Source organism: Oenanthe melanoleuca, chromosome 25, assembly GCF_029582105.1.
Source record: "Oenanthe melanoleuca isolate GR-GAL-2019-014 chromosome 25, OMel1.0, whole genome shotgun sequence".
NCBI classification, from domain to species: Eukaryota; Metazoa; Chordata; class Aves; order Passeriformes; family Muscicapidae; genus Oenanthe; species Oenanthe melanoleuca.
The window spans coordinates 4,135,997-4,159,748 of NC_079358.1; the positions used below are offsets into that span (position 1 = coordinate 4,135,997).

Here is a 23,752-nt window from a genome sequence, read left to right on the forward strand (position 1 = left end):
TCCCTTTATTTTCCACCCTTTTCCACTGTTATTCATATTTTTCCCACTCTGTCCCCATTTCCCATTTTTCTATTTTTCCCACTTTTCCCCCAATTTTCCCACTCTGAATTCCTTTTTCCCATTTTTCATTCTACTTTTTCCCCACATTTCCGTTATTTTTCCCACTCTGGATCCCCTTTCCCTTTTTTCTATTTTCCCACTCTGGATCCTCTTTTCCAATTTTTCCCACTCTGAATTCCTTTTTCCCATTTTTTTTCTTTTTTTTTTCCCCTTTTCCCTCATTTTCCCCTTTATTTTCCTCCTTTTTCCACTGCTATTCCTTGTTTTCCTTACTCTGAATCCCCATTTCTCATTTTTTATTTTTCCCATTTTCCCCACTCTGAATCCCCTTTTCCCATTTTTTATTTTCCCGCTTTTCCCCTCATTTTTCCCACTCTAAATCCTTTTCTCCTTAATTTTTTCCCCTTTATATCCCCATTTTCCCCCACTATTCTCCCGTTTCTCCCACTTTAAATTCCCATTTCCCCACTTTATTCCCCATTTTCCCCGTTTTTCCCAGTTTTAACCCCCTTTTCCCCCAACAATCCAAACCCAATTTTTTAATTTAAAACTTAATAAAAAATCCGAGACTGACGCTTCCCTCCCTCCACCTCCCATCCCCTCACGGCCGCTCCGCCACTCCCATCCCCATTTTTCCCCTTTTCCCGTCTCTCACCGCCTTAATTCCCACCTCACCACCTTCCCCATCCCTGTTTTCCCCTCACAAATCCCATTTTTTCCCTCACAAAATCCCGTTTTTCCCCCAAAATTCCCCATTTTTTCCGCGCTCTCTCCTCACATGGCGGCGGCTCGCGCTCCGACCCAGCAAAAAGGCCGCTACGGGGCTTCCCGGCCGCTTATATAGCGGGCAGGGGCTGACTTCCGCTGGCGCATGCGCAGTTGTACTGTACGGCAAACCACTTCCGCCTCTTCCGCCATCACTGACGGAGCGGAGCATGCGCAGTAGCGATTGTACGGAAGCCGCCGCCATCTTTGTTACGGCATTCACCTCCAAAGCCGCCGCGCTTGGTTATAACGAGCTAAAAACACGCGTGGGTGGAAAACAGGAGGTTTAGAGCGGTAAAAACACTCGTGGAGGTGACAAAGAGGTGACAAGGAGGGGACAGAGAGGCGTGGAGGCAACACGCGGATAGAAAATGGCGGCTCACACGTGGGCGCAGAGGGGAGGGAACTCATTAGGAGAAGCTGAATAGAGTTGACCAATCACAGCTCGTGTTGTCGATGACGTCATAGTTGCTAGGCAGATTTTGTCTGGACAGCTTGAGGGCGATTTGAAGACCCCAAAATTCCTGAACTCCCCCCCGCACTTAAAAACAACAAAAATTCCCAAAAGTGCCCAAAATTCCCCCAAAAATACTCCCCAAAATTGTTTTAAAAATCCCAAAATCAACCCCAAAAAATCCCCCCAAAAACCCCAAAAAATCAAAAATCACAATAAAAAAATATTCCCCAAAATTGTCACCAATTTTATTTTTGGGAATAAGTTTTTGTTTTTTTATTTGTTTTTTTATTTTTTTTTTATTTTAATAGGATTTTAGGAGGATTTTGGGGAGGAATTTTTTGGAATTCTTTTACATTTTTGGGGGTTTTTTTTAGATTTTTTAAATGGAATTTGGGGGGAATTATTCTGGGAATTTTGGGGGATTTTTTTTTACATTTTTGGGATTTTTTAGGGGAGATTTTTGAGGGATTTTTGGGGATTTTATGGGGAATTTCGGGAGATTTTAGGGGGAATTTGGGGGGATTTTTTTGGGTTTTAATGGGATTTCTGGGGAGGAATTTTTAGGGATTTTTTGGGGTTTTTCAAATGGAATTTGGGAATTTGGGGGAAAATTATTTTGGGGATTTTAAGTGAATTTTTTTTTACATTTTTGGAGGTTTTTATTCGGATTTTTGAGGAATTTTAGAGGGTTTTAATGGGATTTTTTGGGCTAAATTTGGGGAGGGATTTTTGGTTTTTTTAGGGGATTTTTGGGGTGAATTTTGGGATTTTTGGGGCCTGTCGCTGTCACCGTCCTGGAGGTTCCTCAGATTTCACCTGGGGAGGGAAAATTATAAAAAAAGGGAGAAAAAAAGGTAAAAAAAGTGACAAAAAATTCGACAAAAAGTGACAAAAAATGTGATTTTTGGGGTTCCTCACCTGTGTAGGTGTCACCTGGGAGTGGAGTGTAACCTGGAGGGAGAAAAATGGATAAAATTGGAGAAAAAAATGACAAAATTTGGCAAAAAAGGGATAAAGAGGGACAAAAAAGCGAGAAAAAGGGAGAAAAAGTTTAAAAAAAAAGGAGGAAAAGTGATAAAAAGGGAGAAAAAAGGAGAAAAAAATGGAAAAAAAGGGAGGAAAATGGAGAAAAAAATTTAAAAGGAAGAAAAAGGGAGAAAAGCAAAAAAAAAAAAAAAAAGGATTAAAAGCAGCAAAAAGGAGAAAAAATAAAAATTGACAAAAAATGGGGGAAAAGGGAGGAAAATAGAGAAAAATTAAAAGAGCAAGAAAAAGGAAAAAAAGTTTTAAAAATGATTAAAAGCAGCAAAAGGGAGAAAAAAATTAAAATTGACAAAAAATGGGGAAAAAGGGAGAAAAATGGAGAAAAAAAAGAAAAAAAAAAGCAACAAAAAGGGAGAAAAAAAATGACAAAAAAGGGAGAAAATTAGTGAAAAAAAGACAAATTTGGAGAAAAAGTGACAGGAAAGGGTCAGAAATTGACAAAAAAGGACAAAAAGTGACAAAAAATGACAAAAAGTGACAAAAATGGGACATTTGGGGTCCCTCACCTGCGCGGGCTCTGCCAGGGAGGAAAGTAGAACCTGGGGGAAAAAATGGGGGAAAAAATGAGAAAATGGGATTAAAAAGGGACAAAAAAGGAATAAAAAGGGAGAAAAAGTGGAAAAAAAGGCACAAAAAGTGACAAAAATTGAGAAAAAAAGACAAACATTGAAAAAAGTGAAAAAAGGGACAAAAAAAGTGACAAAGTGACAAAAAGTGACAAAAATGGACAAAAACGGGATAGAAAAGGGACAAAAAAGAGACAAAAAACAGCTTAAAAGTGAAAAAAAAAGACAAAGTGACAAAAAAATAACAAAAAGTGACATAAAAGACAAAAAGTGAGAAAAAGTGACAGAAATTGTTGGGAATTGGCGGGAATTGAGAGAAATTGGCGGGAATTGGCGGGAATTGGCGGGAATTGGCGGGAATTGGCGGGAATTGGCGGGAAGTGGCGGGAATTGGCAGGAATTGGCGGGAATTGGCAGGAATTGGCGGGAAGTGGCGGGAATGGGCGGGAATTGAGAGAAATTGGCGGGAATTGGCGGGAATTGGCGGGAATTGGCGGGAAGTGGCGGGAAGTGGCGGAAAGTGGCGGGAACTGTTGGGAATTGGGTGGAATTTACGGGAATTGGCGGGAATCGGCAGGAATCGGCGGGAATTGGCGGGAATTGACAGAAAAGGGCGGGAATTGGCGGGAATTGACGGGAAATGGCGAAAATTGTCAGGAATTGGCGGGAATTGAGAAAAATTGTCGGGAATTGGCGGGAATCGGCGGGAATCGGCGGGAATTGACGAGAATTGGCGGGAACTGTCGGGAATCGACTGGGATTGGCGGGAATTGGAGGGAATCAGTGGGAATTGGCGGGAATTGGCGGGAATTGGCGGGAATTGGCGGGAACTGTTGGGAATTGGGTGGAATTTACGGGAATTGCGGGAATCGGCAGGAATCGGCAGGAATCGGCGGGAATCGGCGGGAATTGGCGGGAATTGGCGGGAATTGACAGAAAAGGGCGGGAATTGGCGGGAATTGACGGGAAATGGCGAAAATTGTCAGGAATTGGCGGGAATTGAGAAAAATTGGCGGGAATGGGCGGGAATCGGCGGGAATTGGCGGGAATCGGCGGGAATTGGCGGGAATCGGCGGGAATTGGCGGGAATCGGCGGGAATCGGCAGGAATGGGCGGGAATGGGCGGGAATTGTCGGAATTCCGGACACACCTGGGCGCAGGTAGCGGCGGAGGCCGAGGGTGAGGAGCAGCAGCCCCGCCCCCAGCGCCAGCACCGCCAGCGCCACCAGCAGCGACAGGCGCGGGGACATTCCCGGGGCTGCGGGGACAGCGGGGGGAGGGGGAATGAACGGGAATAAACAAAAAAAAAATTAAAATTGTGATTAAAAATATTTCCTCAGGATCCTGAGAGATGCCGCGAAAATTCCCCCAAAAAATCCCCCCAAAATTCCCCCCCAAAAATTCCCAAAAGATCCCCCCAAAATCCCCAAAAAATTCCCCAAAAAAACCATAAAATTCCCTTTAAAATGCCAAAAAATCCCCAAAACCCCCCCAAAATTCCCCAGAACATTCCCCAAAAAATCCCAAAATTTCCCCAAAAAACCTTCCAAAAAATAAAAAAAAAAATCGCCCCAAAATCCCCCAAAAATTCCCCAAAATTCCCCAAAAAACCCCTAAAAATCTCCCAAAAAATCTCCCCAAAATCCAAAAAAAATTCCCCCAAATTACCCAAAAAAACCCTAAAAAATCATCAAAACAATCCCAAAATATCAAAAAAATCTCTCAAAATCCACAAAAATTCCCCAAAAAACCCCCAAAAATCCCCAAAAATTCCCCAAAAAAATCCCCAAAAAAATTCCCCAAAATGCCTTCCGAGAAATCCCAAAAATTGCTTAAAAAATAAAAAAAAAATCCCAAAAAAACCCCAAAAATTCCCCAAAAAATCCCCAAAAAAAACTCCAAAAATTCCCCAAAGAAACCCAAAAAATTCCCCAAAAATCCCCTTAAAAAATCCCCCAAAACTCCCCTAAAAACCCCAAAAATTCCTAAAATAAACCCCAAAAATACCCCAAAATTCCCCAAAAATCCCAAAAAAATCCCTTAAAAATCCCAAAAAAACCCAAAAATTCCCCAAAAAACCACAAAAATTCCTCAAAAATTCCCCCAAAAAACCAAAAAAATCCCAAAAATTCTCAAAAAAATCCCAAAAGAAAACCCAAAAATTCCTCAAAAAAAACCCAAAAATCCCAAAAAAATTCCCCAAAATTCCCCAAAAACCCCTCAAAAATTTCCCCAAAAAAATCCCAAAAAAACCCCATAAATTTCTCAGAAAAATAAAAAAAAATCCCCAACAAAACCCAAAAAACCCCCCACAAAAACCCCCAAAAATCCCAAAAAAACCCCCAAAAAAACCCCCAAAAATCCCAAAAAAATTCCCAAAAACCCCCAAAAAACCCCAAAAAAACCCCAAAATTTCCCCCCAACCCCCCGCCCCCTCACCCCAGCTGACGCTGACGGGCTCCTCCAGGCTGGGGTGCAGGGCCAGGCACTCCCAGGTGTCCCCGGTCTCCGGTCCCACCGGGATCGTCACCTGGGCCCGGAAGGTTCCGTCGCCCGCGGGCAGCGGCCGCGGCCACGCCCGCCCATCCCCCACCGCGTCCCCGTCCCGCAGCCACCGCAGGGTGACATCGGCGGGGGTGAAGCCCCACGCGTGGCAGGTGAGGGTCAGAGCGGGGCCCGAGCGCTCGGGGACGATGCGGAGCCGTGGAGGAGCTGGGGGGGACATTTTGGGGATGTTTGGGGACATTTTGGGGACATTTTGGGGAGGTGGGTGGGGGGTTAGTGTGGGAAAATGGGAGGGAAATGTGTCCCAGGAAATGGCCGCCAGTGTCACCAAAACGGCCACAATGTCCCCTCAATGTCCCCGTTGTACCCCATGTCCCCCAAATGTCCCCAAATGTCCCAAATGTCCCCAATGTCCCCAAATGTCCCCAATGGTCCCCAATGTCTCCAATGTCCCCACTGTCCCCATGTCCCCCCAATGCCCCCAATGCCCCCAATCCCTCCCAGTGTCCCCAAATGTACCCAATGTCCCCAATTCACTCCAATGTCCCCAATGTCCCCAATGTCCTCAAATCCCCCCAATCCCCCCAATGTCCCCAACATCCCCAATGTCCCCAATGTCCCGAAATCCCCTCAATATCCCCAATGTCCCCACTGTCCCCAATGTCCCCAAGTTTCCCCCAATCCCTCCCAATGTCCCCCAATGTCCCCCAATGTCCCCCATGTCCCCAATGTCCCCCAATCCCCCCAATGTCCCCAATGTCCCCAATGTCCCCAATCCCCCCAATGTCCCCTATGTCCCCAATGTCCCCAAATGTCCCCAATGTCCTCAAATCCCCCCAAATCCCCCCAATGTCCTCAACACCCCAAATGTCCCCAATGTCCCCAATCCCCTCAATGTCCCCAATATCCCCAATGTCCCCAATGTCCCCCAAATGTCCCCCCAATCCCTCCCAATGCCCCCAATGTCCCGCAACGGTCCCCACTGTCCCCAAGTGTCCCCAATGCCCCCAATCTCCCAATGTCCCCAATGTCCCCAATGTCCCCCAATGTCCCAATGTCCCCTCACCGCTGGCGGGCGGCCACACCCTCGGCGGCAGCTCCCTGCACACTCCCAGCCTCTGGCTCAGCCGCCGCCCCCAGCGGGGGTCCCGCTGCAGGACCCGCGCCAGGTTGTCCCCAAGTGCCACCAGGGGTCCCCCCTGGCCGGGGCAGGGCCGGGCTCGGGGTCCCCGCAGGTCCCCGCAGAGCAGCGGCTGCTGCGACAGCGCCACCCGCAGCCACTGCGAGTCGTTGGTGGCCACCAGGGAGCCGTTGGTGGCCAGCGAGCACCAGGAGGCCACCTGCAGGACGAAAGGGGCTGAAAAAAAAATAAAAATAAATAAATAAAAATTTTAACGGTTTATTTTAGATTTTTTTGAAATGTTTTTTAATGGGTTTTTTGGGTTTGGGGAATGTTTTTTGTGATTTTTTGGTGATTTTTGGTGATTTTTCGCGATTTTTTGGTGATTTTTTGGTGATTTTTCCCTATTTTTGGTAATTTTTAGTGATTTTTTGGTGATTTTTTGTGATTTTTTTTAGCTGGTTTTTGTGATTTTTTTGGTGATTTTTTGGTGATTTTTCGCGATTTTTTGGTGATTTTTTGTGTTTTTTTTTTTTTTTTTGTGATTTTTAAAGTAATTTTTGGTGATTTTTTTTGGTGATTTTTTGTGATTTTTTAGCTGGTTTTTGTGATTTTTTGGTGATTTTTTGGTGATTTTTTTCCTGGGTTTTGTGATTTTTTTGGTGATTTTTCGCGATTTTTTGGTGATTTTTTGTTTTTTTTTTTTGTTTTTTTGGTTTTTTTTTGTGATTTTTAAAGTAATTTTTAGTGATCTTTTTAGTGATTTTTTGTGATTTTTAGCTGGTTTTTGTGATTTTTTTTTGTATTTTTTGCCGATTGTTTCGCGATTTTTTGGTGATTTTTCGCGATTTTTTGGTGATTTTTTTGGTGATTTTTCAGCTGGTTTTTGTGATTTTTTTGGTGATTTTTAAAGTAATTTTTGGTGAATTTTTTTTTTGTGATTTTTTTGTGATTTTTTAGCTGGTTTTTGTGATTTTTTTTTTTTTTTTTGTATTTTTTTGGTGATTTTTTCGCGATTTTTTGGTGATTTTTCGCGATTTTTTGGTGATTTTTTGTGATTTTTTAAGCTGGTTTTTGGTTTTTTTTGCTGATTTTTCGTGATTGTTTTAGCTGGTTTTTGTGATTTTTTTTGTGATTTTTTGCTGATTTTTCGCGATTTTTGGTGAATTTTTTGGGATTTTTTGTGATTTTTTTAGTGATTTTTTGGTGATTTTTGGTGATTTTTTGGTGATTTTTTTTGGTGGGGTTTTTTGGTAATTTTTTGTGATTTTTGGTGATTTTGGTGATTTTTTGGTGATTTTTTTTGGTGATTTTTTAAAGGATTTTTTGTGATTTTTTGTGATTTTTTGTGATTTTTTGGTGATTTTTAAGGATTTTTCGTGGAATTTTTTAGTGATATTTGTGATTTTTTTTGTGATTTTTTGCTGGATTTTTGGTGATTTTTTTATGATTTTTTGTGGGGTTTTTTGTGATTTTTATGTGATCTTTTGTGAGTTTTTTGCTGATTTTTTGGGATTTTTGAAGATTTTTTGGTGGGGATTTTTCCCCAAATTTTCCCAAATTTTTTCCCCAGAATCCGCGCTCCACCCCCCCGATTTTATAGGGCGGAGCCTCCCCGAACCTCCCCAAATTTTCAATTTTTCACCCCAAAATCCGCGTCCCCCCCAAAAAAATCTTTTAGGGCGGAGCCCCCCCAATTTCCCCTTTATTCCAGTTTCCCTTTTTCCCAAATTTTCCCAAATTTTCCCCAAAATTTTCCCCAAAATCCGCCCTCCACCCCCCCGATTTTATAGGGCGGAGCCTCCCCGAACCTCCCAAAATTTTCAATTTTTCACCCCAAAATCCGCGTCCCCCCCAAAAAATCTTTTAGGGCGGAGCCCCCCCAATTTCCCCTTTTAACCCAACTTCACTTTTTTCCCAAATTTCCCCAAATTTCCCCCAAAATTTTCCCCAAAATCCGCGCTCCACCCCCCGGATTTTATAGGGCGGAGCCTCCCCTAAACTCCCCAAATTTTCAATTTTTCACCCCAAAATCCGCGTCCCCCCCAAAAAATCTTTTAGGGCGGAGCCCCCCCAACTTCCCCTTTATCCCAACTTCACTTTTTTCCCAAATTTTCCCAAATTTTCCCCAAATTTTCCCCCCAAATTCCGCCCCCCCCCCTCACCTGCTCCGGGCGCTCCGAGCGCCGCCAGCAGCAGCGGCAGCATCGCGGACTGGGATGGACTGGGATGAACTGGGATGAACTGGGAGGAACTGGGAGGAACTGGGGCGAACTGGGAAGCGCTGTCCCCCCGCTCGGGGCCCCCCCGGGTGCCACCCCCGGGGTGGGGACGTTTGGGGACATTTGGGGACGTTTTTTTGGGGGGCGCCCAATGGGCGGCGGCGGCTCCCGCGCGTCACGAGGCGCCGGGCAGGGCTGGGCTGGCGGCGGCGGCGAGCGGGACTTGGACTGGGAGCGACTGGGAGCGACTGGGAGGGACTGGGAGCGACTGGGAGGGACTGGGATGGACTGGGAGGGACTGGGAATGGGGATTGGGAGCGACAGGGGGGGACTGGGAGTGAACTGGGAGCACCGGGAGCTGTTACTGGGAGAGACTGGGACTGAACTGGGAGCGACTGGGACTGAACTGGGAGCGACTGGGGGGGACTGGGAGCTGTTACTGGGAGCACTGGGAGTGAACTGGGAGGGACTGGGAGGGACTGGGAGTGGGTTTACAGGAACTGGGAGGGACTGGGAGTGAACTGGGAGAGACTGGGAAGGGACTGGGGGGGACTGGGCTGGGAGGGACTGGGATGGACTGGGAGCGACTGGGGGGAGGGACTGGGAGGGACTGGGAGGGACTGGGAGGGGATTGGGAGCGACAGGGGGGGACTGGGAGAGACTGGGAGTGAACTGGGAGCACCGGGAGCTGTTACTGGGAGGGACTGGGACTGAACTGGGAGGGACTGGGAGGGGTCACTGGGAGCTCGGGGCGGTTACTGGGAGCACTGGGAGGGGATTGGGAGGGACTGGGGGGGACTGGGAGGGACTGGGATAAACTGGGAGAGACTGGGAGGGACTGGGAGGGGATTGGGAGCGACTGGGGGGACTGGGAGGGATTGGGATAAACTGGGATGGACTGGGAGGGACTGGGACTGAACTGGGAGGGACTGGGAGGGGATTGGGAGGGACTGGGAGCTGTTTACTGGGAGGAACTGGGATGAACTGGGAGGGAACTGGGAGCTGTTACTGGGAGCACTGGGAGTGAACTGGGAGGGACTGGGAGGGGATTGGGAGGAACTGGGAGGGAACTGGGAACACCGGGAGCTGTTACTGGGAGCACTGGGACAGACTGGGAGTGAACTGGGAGCACCGGGAGCTGTTACTGGGAGAACTGGGAATGAACTGGGAGGGATTGGGATAAACTGGGAGCACTGGGAGCCACTCCGGGAGTTGGAATCAGGACCGGGATCAGAACCGGGATCTGGACCAGGATCGGGACCAGGATCAGAACTGGGATCTGAACTGGGATTAGAACCGGGATCAGGATCAGAACCAGGATTAGAACCGGGATCGGGACCAGGATCGGGATCAGAGGCAGAATCTGGACCAGGATCAGAACTGGGATCTGAACTGGGATCAGAACTGGGATCTGAACTGGGATCAGAACTGGGATCACGATCAGAACCAGGATCAGAACCAGGATCAGAATTGGGATCAGGATCAGAACCAGGATCAGAACTGGGATCAAGATCAAGGATCAGAACCGGGATCGGGACCAGGATCGGGATCAAGGTCAAGGATCAGGATCAGAATCAGGACCAGGATCAGAACCGGGACCAGAACCAGGATCAAAACCAGGATCAGAATTGGGATTAGAACTGGGATCAGGATCAGAACCAGGATCAGAACTGGGATCAAGATCAAGGATCAGAACCGGGATCGGGACCAGGATCGGGATCAAGGTCAAGGATCAGGATCAGAATCAGGACCAGGATCAGAACCGGGACCAGAACCAGGATCAAAACCAGGATCAGAATTGGGATTAGAACTGGGATCAGGATCGGAACCGGGATCAGAACCGAGATCAGGATCAGAACCGGGATCAGGATCAGAACTGGGATCAGGACCAGGATAGGAACTGGGATCTGAACTGGGATCAGAACTGGGACCAGGATCAGGACTGGGATCAGAAGCAGGATCAGAACTGGGATCAGAACCGGGATCAGGATCAGAACCAGGATCAGAACCGGGATCAGAACTGGGACCAGGATCAGAACCAGGATCAGAACCGGGATCAGAACTGTGATCAGGATTAGAACCAGGATCAGAACTGGGATTAGGATCAGAACTGGGATCAGAACCAGAACCGGGATCAGGATCAGAACCGGGATCAGGACCAGGATTAGAACCGGGACCAGGATCAGAACCGGGACCAGAACCAGGAATGTGACCAACGAGGCTGCGGAATTTGCCCAAAGCTCGGATTTATTTAGGAAAAGCCGGGTTTAGTTCCCAAATTAACTCCAGATTCCCGCACGGATCGACTCAACCTGCGGAGGGAAAACCCGGATTTAGGGACAATTCCCAAATTCCTGAATGGTCACCCCCCAAAACCCGGATTTAGGGACAATTCCCAAATTCCTGAATGGTCACCCCCCAAAACCCGGATTTAGGGACAATTCCCAAATTCCTGAATGGTCACCCCCCAAACCCGGATTTAGGGGAAATTCCCAAATTCCCACAATTCCCACATTGTCACCCCCAGGATGGGATTGATCAGGATTGGGATCGGGATTGGAACTGGGACTGGGATCAGAACCAGGACTGGGATTGGGACTGGGATTGGGATTGGGACTGGGATCAGAACTGGGATCAGAACTGGGATCAGGATTGAGACTGGAACCAGGACTAGGATTGGGATTGGGACTGGGATTGGGATCAGAACCAGGACTGGGAATGGGATCAGGTTTGAAACTGGAACCAGGACTGGGATTGGGACTGGGATCAGGGCTGGGATTGGGATCAGGATTGGGGCTGGGACTGGGATCAGGGTGGGATCAGGATTGAGACTGGAACCAGGACTAGGATTGGGACTGGGATCAGGGCTGGGACTGGGATTGGGATGAGGATCAGGATTGGGTCTGGGACTGGGACCAGAACTGGGATTGGGATTGAGATTGGGATTGGGATTGGGACCAGGATCAGAAATGGGATGAGAACCAGACCCAGTCCTAGCCCCAGGACCAGGTTTAGGCCGGGTTTATCTCCGTACCCCGGGCCAGCAGGGCCAGCCCAGCCCCCAGCAGTCCCAGACCCGGGTTTAGGCCGGGTTTATCTCCGTACCCCGAGCCAGCAGGGCCAGCCCAGCCCCAGCAGTCCCAGACCCGGGTTTAGGCCGGGTTTATCTCCGTACCCCGGGCCAGCAGGGCCAGCCCAGCCCCAGGACCAGGTTTAGGCCGGGTTTATCTCTGTACCCCGGGCCAGCAGGGCCAGCCCAGCCCCCAGCAGGGCCAGGACCACGCCCAGGGCCAGCGCGGCTCCGGCCAGCGCCGTGTCCAGCTGCTCGTCCAGCGCCGTGTCCGGAGCCACTGCGGGCACAGCCTGGGCTCAGCGCTGTGCCCCAGCAAAAATCAGCCCAGAAACACCCCAGAATCACCCCAAAATCACCCCAAAATCACCCAAAAATCAGCCCAAAAACTCCCCAAAATCACCCCAAAATCAGCCCAAAAATCAGCCCAGAAACACCACAAAATGACCCAAAAACACCCCAAAATCAGCCCAAAATTACACAAAAATCAACCAAAAATCACCCCAAAATATACCCCAGAATCACCCCAAAATTACACAAAAATCACCCCAAAAATCACACCAAAAATTCAGCCAAAAATCACCCCAAAAATCACACAACAAATTACCCCAAAAATCACACCAAAAATCACACCAAAATCAGCCAAAAATCACCCCAAAATATACCCCAGAATCACCCCAAAATTACACAAAAATCACCCCAAAAATCCCAAAAATTCCCAAAAAATCCCCCAAAAAGTTCCCAAAAAATCCCCCAAAAAATCACAAAAAATACAAAAAAAATCCCAAAAAATCCCAAAAAAAATCCCATTCCCCATCTAACCCCAGTATGCCACCATGGTGGCGTTGTCCTTCCTCGAGGTGACCACGCAGGAAAGTCCACCAAAAAAAATCCCCAAAAAATCCCCCCAAAAAATCCTAAAAAATCCCAAAAAAATCCTCAAAAAATCCCAAAATAATAAAAAAAAATCCCCCAAAAAATCCCCCAAAAATCTCCAAAAAATATCCCCAAAAAATCTTTTAAAACCCGCCAAAAATCCTCAAAAAATCTCCAAAAATTCCCCAAAAAATCCCCAAAAATCCTTTAAAAACCGCCAAAAAACCTCATAACATCTCCAAAAAATTCCCCAAAAACTCAAAAAAAATCCACAAAAAATATCCCAAAAATTCCCCAAAAATAAAAAAAAAATTCCCCCAAAACCTCCAAAAAATCCTAAAAAATCCACAAAAAAATCCACAAAAAATCTCCAAAAAATCCCAAAAAAATCTCAAAAAAATCCAAAAAAATACCCCAAAAATCTCCAAAAATCCTTAAAAAAATCCCCAAAAATCCCCAAAAATCCAAAAAAAATCCCCCAAAAATTCTCAAAAAATCTCAAAAAAATCCCCAAAAAATCCACAAAAAAATCCTAAAAAAAAACTCCAAAAAAATCCGAAAAAATTTACTAAGAAATCCCAAAAAAATCCCCCAAAAATTCTCAAAAATTCTCAAAAAATCCCCAAAAAATTCCCAAAAAATTCCCAAAAAATCCCCAAAAAATCCCCAAAAAATCCCCAAATCCGCTCCCCCATCTAACCCCAGTAGGCCACCATGGTGGCGTTGTCCCTCCTCGAGGTGACCACGCAGGAAAGTCCACCAAAAAAAATCCCCAAAAAATCCCCAAAAAAATCCCTAAAAAATCCCCAAAAATCCACAGAAAATCCACAAAAAATCTCAAAAATTCCACAAAATATCCCCAAAAAATTCTCAATAAATCTCAAAAAAATCCACAAAAAATCCCAAAAAATCCACAAAAAAATCCCAAAAAATTCTCAAAAAAATCCCCAAAAATTCTCAAAAAATCTCAATAAAATCCCCAAAAAATCCCAAAAAATTACTAAGAAATCCCAAAAAAATCTCCAAAAATCCCAAAAAAATCCACAAAAAATCCCCCAAAAATTCTCAAAAAATCTCAAAAAAATCCCTCAAAAAATCCCCAAAAAATCCCATAAAAAATCCCCAAAAATTCCCAAAAAAAATCCCCAAAAAATCCCCCAAAAATTCTCAAAAAATCTCAAAAAAATCTCCAAAAATCCACAAAAAAACTCCAAAAATCCACAAAAAAATCCTAAAAAAAACTCCAAAAAAATCCGAAAAAATTACTAAGAAATCCCAAAAAAATCCCCCCAAAATTCTCAAAAATTCTCAAAAAATCCCCAAAAAATTCCCAAAAAATCCCCCAAAAAATCACAAAAAATACCAAAAAAACTCTAAAATATCCCCAAAAAAATAAAAAAAAAAATTATCAGAAAAAAATCCCCAAAAAACCCCAAAAAATCCCCGTTCCCATCTAACCCCAGTAGGCCACCATGGTGGCGTTGTCCCTCCTCGAGGTGACCACGCAGGCGTGGACGGCTCCGGGCCGGGGGGTGAGGGACAGGCGGGAGATGCGGCTGAAGGTGAGGTCGGCGCTGGGCACAAAGGGGCCCTGGGAGACCCCACGGGTGACCTCGGCCCCGCCCACGGCCCAGCCGATGTCCAGCACCGGAGGGAAGATGTTCTCCACCAGGCAGACCAGAGTGTTGGGCTCGCCCGGCAGCGGCGGCAGCGCGGGGAAAACGGAAATGGTGGGGATGGCTGAGGGGGGGAGGGGTTAATGGGATGGTGGGGGTGAAGGGGTTAATGGGAGGGTGGGGATGAAGGGGTTAATGGGAGTGATGGGGTTAATGGAATGATGGGGTTGATGGGGTTAATGGGGATAATGGGGATGAAGGGGTTAATGGGATAGTGGGGTGATGGGAATGATGGGGATAACGGGGATAATGGGATTGATGGGGTTAATGGGATAATGGGGATGAAGGGGTTAATGGGATAGTGGGGTGATGAGAATGATGGGGATAATGGGATTGATGGGGTTAATGGGGATAATGGGATAATGGGGTTAATGGGGTTAATGGGGATAATGGGATAATGGGAGTTGATGGGATAATGGGGTTAATGGGATTAATGGGGTTAATGGGATTGAGGGATAATGGGATAATGGGGAAAAGGGATTGATGGGGTTAATGGGGTAATGGGGTAATGGGATTGATGGGGTTAATGGGGATAATGGGATTGATGGGGTTAATGGGATTGATGGGATAAGGGGTTAATGGGATAATGGGATTGATGGGGTTAATGGGGATTGATGGGTTAATGGGATAATGGGGATGAAGGGGTTAATGGGATAGTGGGGTGATGGGAATGATGGGGATAATGGGGATAATGGGATTGATGGGGTTAATGGGGATAATGGGATTGATGGGATAATGGGGATAATGGGGAAAAGGGATTGATGGGATAGTGGGATTGATGGGGATAATGGGGATAATGGGGATAATGGGATTGATGGGGTTAATGGGGATAATGGGATAATGGGATTGATGGGGTTAATGGGGATAATGGGATAATGGGGATAATGGGGAAATGGGATTGATGGGGTTAATGGGGATAATGGGGTAATGGGATTGATGGGATAATGGGATTGATGGGATAATGGGATAATGGGGATAATGGGGATAATGGGGAAAAGGGATTGATGGGGTTAATGGGGTAATGGGATTGATGGGGTTAATGGGGATAATGGGATAATGGGGAAAAGGGATTGATGGGATAGTGGGATTGATGGGGTTAATGGGGATAATGGGATAATGGGAAAATGGGGAAAAGGGATTGATGGGGTTAATGGGATGATGAGGTTAATGGGAGAGTGGGGTAATGGGGATAATGGGATGATGGGGATAATGGGATAATGGGGATGAAGGGGTTAATGGGATAGTAGGATAATGGGGGAAAGGGAGTGAAGGGGTTAATGGGATTAATGGGGAAAAGGGATTGAAGGGGTTAATGGGGTTGAAAGGGTTAATGGGATTAATGGGGAAAAGGGATTGATAGGTTAATGGGATAATGGGATTGAAGGGGTTAATGGGATAATGGGGATGAAGGGGTTAATGGGATAATGGGATAATGGGGATTAATGGGATAATGGGTTAATGGGGAAAATGGATTGATGGGATAACGGGTTAATGGGATAATGGAGATAATGGGGATAATGGGATTGATGGGAATAATGGGATTAATGGGGTTAATGGGATTAATGGGATTAATGGGGATAATGGGGATAATGGTTGATGGGTTAATGGAATAATGGGATTGAAGGGGTTAATGGGATAATGGGGATAACGGGGAAAAGGGATTGATGGGAAAATGGGTTAATGGGATAATGGGGATAATGGGAATAATGGGATGAATGGGATGAATAGGATAAGGGGAATAATCGGATTAATGGAAAAATGGGGATAATGGAATAATGGAGATAATGGGAATAATGGGAATAATTTTTCCCACATTTCCCATCCTTCTATCCCCAAATTTTCCCCTATTTCCCACCTTTCCCATCCCCAGATTTTCACTTTCCATCCCCAAATTTCCTCCCATTTCCCACTTTTCCCATCCCAAATTTCCCACCCCATTTTTTTCCCCATTTCCCACATTTTCCCACCCCAAATCTCCCCCCATTTCCCACTCTAAATTTCCCATTTCCCATCTCTCCATCCCCAAATTTCCTCTCATTTCCCACTTTTCCCATCCCAAACTTCACCCAAATTTCCCACCCCAATTATTACCCCATTTCCCACCTTTCCCACCCAAATTTTTACCCCATTTCCCACCCCAAATTTTTACCCCATTTTTCACCTTTCCCACCCCAAATTTCCACTCTCCATCCCCTAATTTCCTCCCATTTCCCACCCTTCCCACCCCAATTTTTTCCCCATTTCCCACCCCAAATTTTCACTCTCCATTCCCAAATTTCCCCCCATTTCCCACCCCAATTTTTACCCCATTTCCCACCTTTCCCACCCCAAATTTTCACTCTCCATCCCCAAATTTCCCGCCATTTCTCCCATTTCCCACCCCATTTTTCCCACCTTTCCCACCCCAATATTCCCCCCATTTTCCACCCCATTTTTCCCGCCATTTCCCGCCCAAATTTTTCCCCCATTTTTCCCCCATTTCCCAGCCCAAATTTCCCCCTTTTCCCAGCCCAAATTTCCCCCATTTCCCACCCCAATTTTTCCTCCATTTCCCACCTTTCCCAACCCAAATTTCCTCCTAATTCCCACTTTCCCCATCCCAATTTTTCACTCTCCATCCCCAAATTTCCCCTCATTTCCCACTTTTCCCACCCCAAATTTTCACTCTCCATCCCCAAGTTTCCCCCCATCTCCCACCCCAATTTTTCCCCCATTTCCCACCTTTTCCACCCCAAATTTCCTCCTAATTCCCACTTTTCCCATCCCAAATTTCCCCCCATTTCCCTCCCCCATTTTCCCCCCATTTCCCACTTTTCCCATCCCAATTTTTCACTCTCCAACCCCAAACTTCCCCTCATTTCCCACTTTTCCCATCCCCAAATTTCCCCCCATTTCTCATCCCTCCATCCCAAATTTCCCCACATTTCCCACTTTTCCCACCCTAAATTTCCCATTTCCCATCCCTCCATCCCCAAATTTCCTCCCATTTGCCCCATTTTCCACCCCAAATTTCTCCCCCCATTTCCCACCTTTCCCACCCCAAATTTTCACTCTCCATCCCTAAATTCCCCCCTTTCCCACCCCATTTTTTCCCGACATTTCCCACCTTTCCCACCCCAAATTTCCTCCTAATTCCCACTTTTCCCCATCCCAATTTTTCACTCTCCATCCCCAAATTTCCTCCTAATTCCCACTTTTCCCACCCCAAATTTTCACTCTCCATCCCCAAGTTTCCCCCCATCTCCCACCCCAATTTTTCCCCCATTTCCCAGCCCAAATTTCCCCCATTTTTCCCCCATTTCCCACCCCAAATTTCCCGCCATTTCCCCCATTTCCCACCCCAAATTTCCCGCCATTTCCCCCATTTCCCACCCTAAATTTTCACTCTCCATCCCCAAATTTCCCCCCATTTCCCACCTTTCCAACCCCAATTTCCTCCTAATTCCCACTTTCCCCATCCCAATTTTTCACTTTCCATCCCCAAATTTCCCCTCATTTTCCGCTTCTCCCACCCCAATTTTTTCCCCCGTTCCCCCCAAATCCCGCTCCCCCTTTCCCTACCTCTGCCCTCGGGGATTTGGCCGGTGAGGTTGGGGCCGAGGATTCCCAGGATTTCCCGGCAGAGCTGGGACTCGGGGAGGATTTCCCGGGGAGACTCCAGCGCCGGGGGCCAGGCGGGCAGCGAGGGGATCCCGGGATTCCAGCGCGATCCCGGGAAATCGAACCAGAAAAGGGGGAGGCCGTCCAGGGTGACGGAGAGGGACAGGGAGGGAGGGTCGGGCTGGCAGGTGAGAACCTCCGAGAGGAGGTGGGGGGGAGGGTCCGGGGCTGGGGGGCGGCGGGGAGAGGGAGAGGGAAAGGGAAATGGGAATGGAGGAGGGAAAAGGGAGAGGGAGAGAAGAATGGGAATGGAGGAGGGAAAAGGGAGAGGGAGAGGGGAATGGGAATGGAAAAGGGAGAGGGAAATGGGAATGGAGGAGGGAGAGGGAAATGGGAAGGGAAAAGGGAGAGGGGAGAGGGAAATGGGAATGGAGGAGGGAGAGGGAAATGGGAATGGAAAAGGGAGAGGGGAGAGGGGAATGGGAATGGAAAAGGGAGAGGGGAGAGGGAAATGGAGGAGGGAGAGGGAGAGGGAGAGGGGAAAGGGAATGGAGGAGGGAGAGGGGAGAGGAGAGAAGGAAAGGGGAGAGGGAAACGGGAATGGAGGAGGGAGAGGGAAATGGGAATGGAGGAGGGAAAAGGGAGAGGGGAGAAGGAAAGGGGAGAGGGAAATGGGAATGGAAAGGGGAGAGGGGAGAGGAAAAGGGAATGGAGGAGGGAAAAGGGAGAGGGAGAGGGAAATGGGAATGGAGGAGAGGAGGAAAGAGGGGAGACAGAAAGGGGAATGGAAGAGGGAGAGGGAAATGGGAATAGAGGGAAAGGGAAATGGGAATGGAGGGAAATAGGAATGGAGAAGGGAGAGGGAATGCGACAAGGAGGGGAGAGGGAGAGGGGAAATGGAGGAGGGAGAAGGAAAGGGGAATGGAGAGGTGAGAGGGAAATGGGAGTGAAGGAGGGAGAGGGGAGAGGGAATGGGAAATGGAAAAGGGAGAGGGGAGAGGGGATGGGAAATGGAAATGGGAATAAAGGGAGAGGGAAGGGAAAGGGGAGAGGGAGAGACGGAAATGGGAATGGAGAGGGAAAAGGGAGAGGAGAGGGGAAATAGGGAAGGGAGGATGGAAAGGAGAGAAGGAAGGGGAGAGGAAGGAGGAAGTGAGAGGGAGAGGGAGGGGACAAAGAGGGAGGGGGAAGGCGGAAGAAGGAAGCGGGGAGGCAACAGGGAGAGGAGAGAGGGACAAAAGGAGGGGACAGACAGCAAAGTGAGACCACGGCGCGTGTCCCCTCTCCCTCTCCCTCTCCCTCTCCCTCTCCCTCTCCCTCTCCCTCTCCCTCTTCCTCTTCCTCTCCCTCTCCCTCTCCCTCCTTACCGGGCTCACCCACGGCCACAGCGACAAGAACCCCGCAGAGCAGCGCGGCCACCATGTCACCCATGTCCCCTCCGTCCGCGTCCCCACCCGCGTCCCCCAACGCCGCGCCAGCCAATGGGAACGCTCCGCGCGTGTTACGTCACCGGTTGCCAGGTAGAACAATCCCGAGCGCGGCACGCTGGAGGTGACAGGGAAATTCCCGCGTGGGGAATTTTGGGATTCCCCCCCCCCCCCCAAAAAAAATAATTGGGATTGGTGTGCTGAGAGTCCCCAAATGCTGGATTCCCAAAAATCCTTGGAATGGGAATTCTGGTGGAATCCTTGGGATCCATGTCCTGGATCCCCCAAAATTCTGGGATTGGAATTCTGGGGGTTCTCCCCAAAATTCTGGGATTGGTGTCATGGGAATTCCCAAATCTGGATCCCCAAAATCCTTGGGATTGGTGTTCTGGATCCCCCAAAATTCTGGGATTGGTATCCTGGGGGTCCCCAAAAATTCCGGGATTGGTGTCCTGGGGGGTCCCCAAAATTCAGGGATTGTTGTTCTGGATCCCCCCAAAATCTTTGGGATTGGTGTCCTGAGAGTCCCCAAATCCTGGATTCCCAAAAATTCCTTGGAATGGAAATTCTGGTGATCCCCAAATCCTTGGAATTGGTGTCCTGGACCTCCCAAAATTCTGGGTTTGGTGTCCTGGGGATCCCCAAAAATCCTTGGGATTGGTGTCCTGGGGGTCCCCAAATTATTTGGATTGGAATTCTGGGGGTTCCCCCGAATCCTTGGGATCGGTGTCCTGAATCCCCCAAAATTCTGAGATTGTTGTCCCGGGGATCCCCAAAAATCTTTGGGATTGGTGTCCTGGGGGTCCCCAAAATTTTGGGATTGGTATCCTGGGAGTCCCCAAATCCTGGACCCCCAAAATTCTGGGATTGCTTTCCTGAGGATCCCCAAATTATTTGGATTGGAATTCTGGGGGTTCCCCCAAATCCTTGGGATTGGTGTCCTGGGAGTCCCCAAATCCTGGACCCCCAAAATTCTGGGATTGCTTTCCTGAAGATCCCCAAATTATTTGGATTGGAATTCTGGGGGTTCCCCCAAATCCTTGGGATTGGTGTCCTGAATCTCCCAAAATTCTGAGATTGCTGTCCTGGGGATCCCCAAATCCTGGACCCCCAAAATTCTTGGGATTGGTGTCTTGAATCCCCCAAAATTTTGGCTTTGGTGTCCTGGGGATCCCCAAAAATCTTTGGGATTGCTGTCCTGGATCTCCCAAAATTCCGGGATTGGAATTCTGGGAGTACCCCAAAATTCTGGGATTGGAATTCTGGGGGTTCCCCCAAAATTCTAAGATTGCTGTCCTGGGGATCCCCAAAAATCCTTGGGATTGGTGTCCTGAATCCCCCAAAATTCTGAGATTGCTGTCCTGGGGATCCCCAAATCCTGGACCCCCAAAATTCTTGGGATTGGTGTCCTGAATCCCCCAAAATTTTGGCTTTGGTGTCCTGGGGATCCCCAAAAATCTTTGGGATTACTGTCCTGGATCCCCCAAAATTCTGGGATTGGAATTCTGGGGGTTCCCCCAAAATTCTAAGATTGCTGTCCTGGGGATCCCCAAAAAATCCTTGGGATCGGTGTCCTGAACTCCCCAAAATTCTGGCATTGGTATCCTGAGGATCCCATTCCTTGACCCTCCTCCTCCCCCCAAATTTTTGGGACCCCCAAATCCCCCCCACCAACCCCGCAGCGCAGCCGCTCTGCGCATGCGCGCGGCGCTAGGACCCCGCGCCGCCTTTCCCGCCACGGGAGGGGGAAATGAATGGGGACCCGTGGGAGCCGCGGGGGGAACCCACGTGACCTCCAGCAGCCAATCAGCGCGCGGGTGACGTAGCGCGTGGCTCCCTTTTCTGCCCCGGGATGGTTTTTTTTATCTTTTTTAACCCCAACCCGGGGTTTTTCGGGGCGGGAGGGTTTGAAGGGAGCGGAGAGGGGGAGGATAAAGCGGGGCCGAGCCCGGGGGTCGCGGAGAAAAGCGGGGGCGCCTCAGGTGAGTGACGGGGGAAGGGGGGGGCGGCCTCGCCCTGCCCCCCCCAACGGCGGCGCGCGGGGGCGGGCGGAGATCACGTGACAGCGCGGCGCTGTCAATCAATCCTAGCCCCGCCTCCTTTTTGGCGGGTTGGCCAATAGGAAAGCGCGGAGCGGGTGATTGGCAGCGGGGCGGGGCGGCTTTGTGCGCGCGGCGGGGGCGGCGGTTTGGGGCGAAAAGCGCCATGTTTGGGGTTGTTCGCGCGGGGGCGGCGGCGGGCGCGGCCCCAAGTTGCTGTGTCACGGTGGATGGTGGTGGCTGAGCGGGGGAGGGAGGGAGGAGAGGGGGAAGGGAAGCGGACGCCACACGGAGCCACCCGTGTCCTGCGAGCCCAAGGGAGGGGGGGGAGATTGGGAAGAACGCCCCGAGCACGGAGGGTGAAATGAGTGCGGGGGTCCCGGAGGGGGAGCGGGGTAGGGAGGGAGATTGGGGTTCCCCAAGGGTTTGGGGTTTTGGCGGGGTATGGGGGGGAGAGAAGCGGCGTTTCGGGTTTTTAGCGGGGTTGCAGCGCCGTGTCCGTGGGGGTTGCCGCTCCCCGTGCGTGGTTAGGGAAAGGTTGGTGCCTCCCTCAGCGCCCGTGGGTAGCGCGGGGAGCGGGGGCGACGCGATGCGTGGCTGCCTGTGGTGGGGGGGGGGGGGGGTGCAAGGTTAAACATCGCTTTGAGATGTGGGTGAGCACCGCGAGGGGGGTGCAACCCGGCGGGGAAGCGCCTCTAGGGCTCGCTGCGGCCGAGGAGCGGCGGGAGAAGCGGCGGGTCCGGCAGCGAGCGGCCGCGCTCATTGTCCAGCTGCGGCCACCGCCGCCATTCAAGATGGCGCCTTCTTCCTCCTTCACCCCCCTCAGGGCGCCGCCGCCAATCAGAGGTTGCGCCCGCCCCCCGCGTGACCCGTTGGCCAATCAGCGCCCGGCTGGCTGTAGCGCCAGCCAATCAGCGCTGAGATCTCCGCGCGCGTGGGGTGAGGCGCTGAGCGGAAAGCCGGGAGGGGCGGGGAGCCGCGGCGATGATTGACGTGCCGCCCATCCAATCAGAACCGCTCCCTTCTTGTTCCTCCGCCCAATGAGGCCGCGGTGGGGCGGGGCGGGGCGTTTGGGTGACGTCAGCCCGCGCCGCGTCCAATGGCGGGGCGCCTGGCGTCTATATAAGGGCGGGCGGGGGCAGGCCGAGAGGCGCCATTTCGCGGGGACGAAGGGACGGAGCGGGTCGGGCCCGGCGCGCGAGGGGGGCGGCCCCAAGCCGGCTCTCATCCCCCGCCTCCGCCGTCCCGGAGGGCTGCGGGACCCTCCCCGGACCCTCCCCGGCCTCCGCAGCGACCCCTGCCTGCGGCCACCGGCGGCGAGGGGGCCGCGCTTTTCCACCCGGCTTCTTCCACCACCCTCCCTCCTCCTCCACCTCCGACTCCTCCTCCGCCCCTCCTCCCTCACAAGATGGAGCGCGGCGGCCGCTGAGATCCCGCCGATTTATATCCGCCGTCATCCGCCGCTCCGCCCGCGGCTCCTCGCCTCGCTCGGCCCGCCCGCGGCTGCCGCCGGCTCGCAGCGACCCGGTCACGGTTGTATCGAGCGGATCGCGCCGCGTTCGGCGGGTCCGGTGAGGCTCCCGAGTGCTGCCCCCCCCTCCTCGCCTTTCCTTCCATCCACCACCGTTACATCCCCTCAGAGCGCGCCGCCATTTTCGCCGCGCCCCGTGGATGTGAGGGAGCGGCGCGGCTCGTTCCCCGCTCCCCGCTCGTTTTGAGGAGCTTAAAAAGGGGAGGGGGCTCCCGGCAAGATCCCCCTCCCCGGGAAAAGGGGATGCGCTGATCGCTGCCGGAGGGGGAGGCCCCGAAGCTTTGGCCGGGCAAAGTGGGGGGCTCGTCGGAGGAGACGGCGGGAGGAGGAGGAGGAGAGGAGGAGGAGGAAGGCCGGCCTGGCCCGCGGGCAGCGCACGCAGCCGCCGGGATGTTGCAGAACGTGAATCCTCAGAGCAAGTAGGTGCTGGTGGAAAAAAAAAAAAGGTTAAAATTTTTGGGGTGGGAATACGAGGGGTTTTGGGGGTGTTGGTGTGAAGGGGAGGTGGTGAGGCCTGTTTGGGGTTGGGTGTTTTTGGGGTGGGAATGGTGTGGCAGTGACATTGGGATCGCTGTGATGGGGCTGTGTCGTGGTGTGGTTGGATTATGGGGTACCCCGGATTGTTGGGACCCCTAAATGGTGGCTGTGTCACTTTGGGACCCCTAAATGGTGGCTGTGTCATTTTGGGACCCCTAAATTGTGGTTGTGTCATTTTGGGACTCCAAAATTGTGCCTGTGTCATTTTGGGATCCAAATGCTGTGACAGTGACATTGGGACCCCAAAATTGTGGCAG

General features: G+C 50.1%; 3 protein-coding genes across 3 annotated transcripts in view; 1 reads left to right on the top strand and 2 right to left on the bottom strand.

Annotated features, from left to right (window-relative positions):
- Positions 1-1,734: 1,734 nt before the first annotated feature.
- Positions 1,735-8,922, bottom strand: LOC130263306 (HLA class II histocompatibility antigen, DM beta chain). Its single transcript, XM_056510812.1, has 7 exons — positions 8,683-8,922; positions 6,464-6,754; positions 5,332-5,604; positions 4,043-4,150; positions 2,833-2,865; positions 2,201-2,233; positions 1,735-2,098 (listed from the first exon to the last, which is right to left on the bottom strand). The coding sequence occupies exons 1-7, from the start codon at positions 8,723-8,725 to the stop codon at positions 2,088-2,090; spliced, it is 792 nt and encodes a 263-aa protein (XP_056366787.1). The 5' UTR covers positions 8,726-8,922; the 3' UTR covers positions 1,735-2,087.
- Positions 8,923-10,968: 2,046 nt separating this feature from the next.
- On the bottom strand, positions 10,969-19,420 carry LOC130262837 (class II histocompatibility antigen, M alpha chain). Its single transcript, XM_056510324.1, has 5 exons — positions 19,329-19,420; positions 17,923-18,189; positions 14,144-14,425; positions 11,976-12,089; positions 10,969-11,051 (listed from the first exon to the last, which is right to left on the bottom strand). Exons 1-5 carry the CDS (start codon positions 19,390-19,392, stop codon positions 11,047-11,049), a joined length of 732 nt encoding a protein of 243 aa, XP_056366299.1. The 5' UTR covers positions 19,393-19,420; the 3' UTR covers positions 10,969-11,046.
- Positions 19,421-23,111: 3,691 nt separating this feature from the next.
- BRD2 (bromodomain containing 2) overlaps positions 23,112-23,752 on the top strand; it is a 40,132-nt gene continuing 39,491 nt past the window's right edge. Inside the window, exon 1 of the mRNA XM_056510432.1 lies at positions 23,112-23,377. Coding sequence (XP_056366407.1) covers positions 23,349-23,377 — 29 coding nt within the window. The 5' untranslated portion in view covers positions 23,112-23,348. The remainder of the gene's footprint in view (positions 23,378-23,752) is intronic.

Coding starts and splice junctions, on each gene's coding strand:
- LOC130262837 (XM_056510324.1), bottom strand. CDS start 19,392: ATGGGTGACATGGTGGCCGCGCTGCTCTGCGGGGTTCTTGTCGCTGTG. Junction 14,426..17,922: donor CCAAATCCCCGAGGGCAGAG/GTAGGGAAAGGG, acceptor TCCCCCCCTCAG/CCATCCCCACCATTTCCGTT. Junction 12,090..14,143: donor CACCATGGTGGCCTACTGGG/GTTAGATGGGAA, acceptor CTGTGCCCGCAG/TGGCTCCGGACACGGCGCTG.
- LOC130263306 (XM_056510812.1), bottom strand. CDS start 8,725: ATGCTGCCGCTGCTGCTGGCGGCGCTCGGAGCGCCCGGAGCAG. Junction 6,755..8,682: donor GCTCGGAGCGCCCGGAGCAG/GTGAGGGGGGGG, acceptor TTTTTTTTTCAG/CCCCTTTCGTCCTGCAGGTG. Junction 5,605..6,463: donor GGTGTGGCCGCCCGCCAGCG/GTGAGGGGACAT, acceptor TGTCCCCCCCAG/CTCCTCCACGGCTCCGCATC.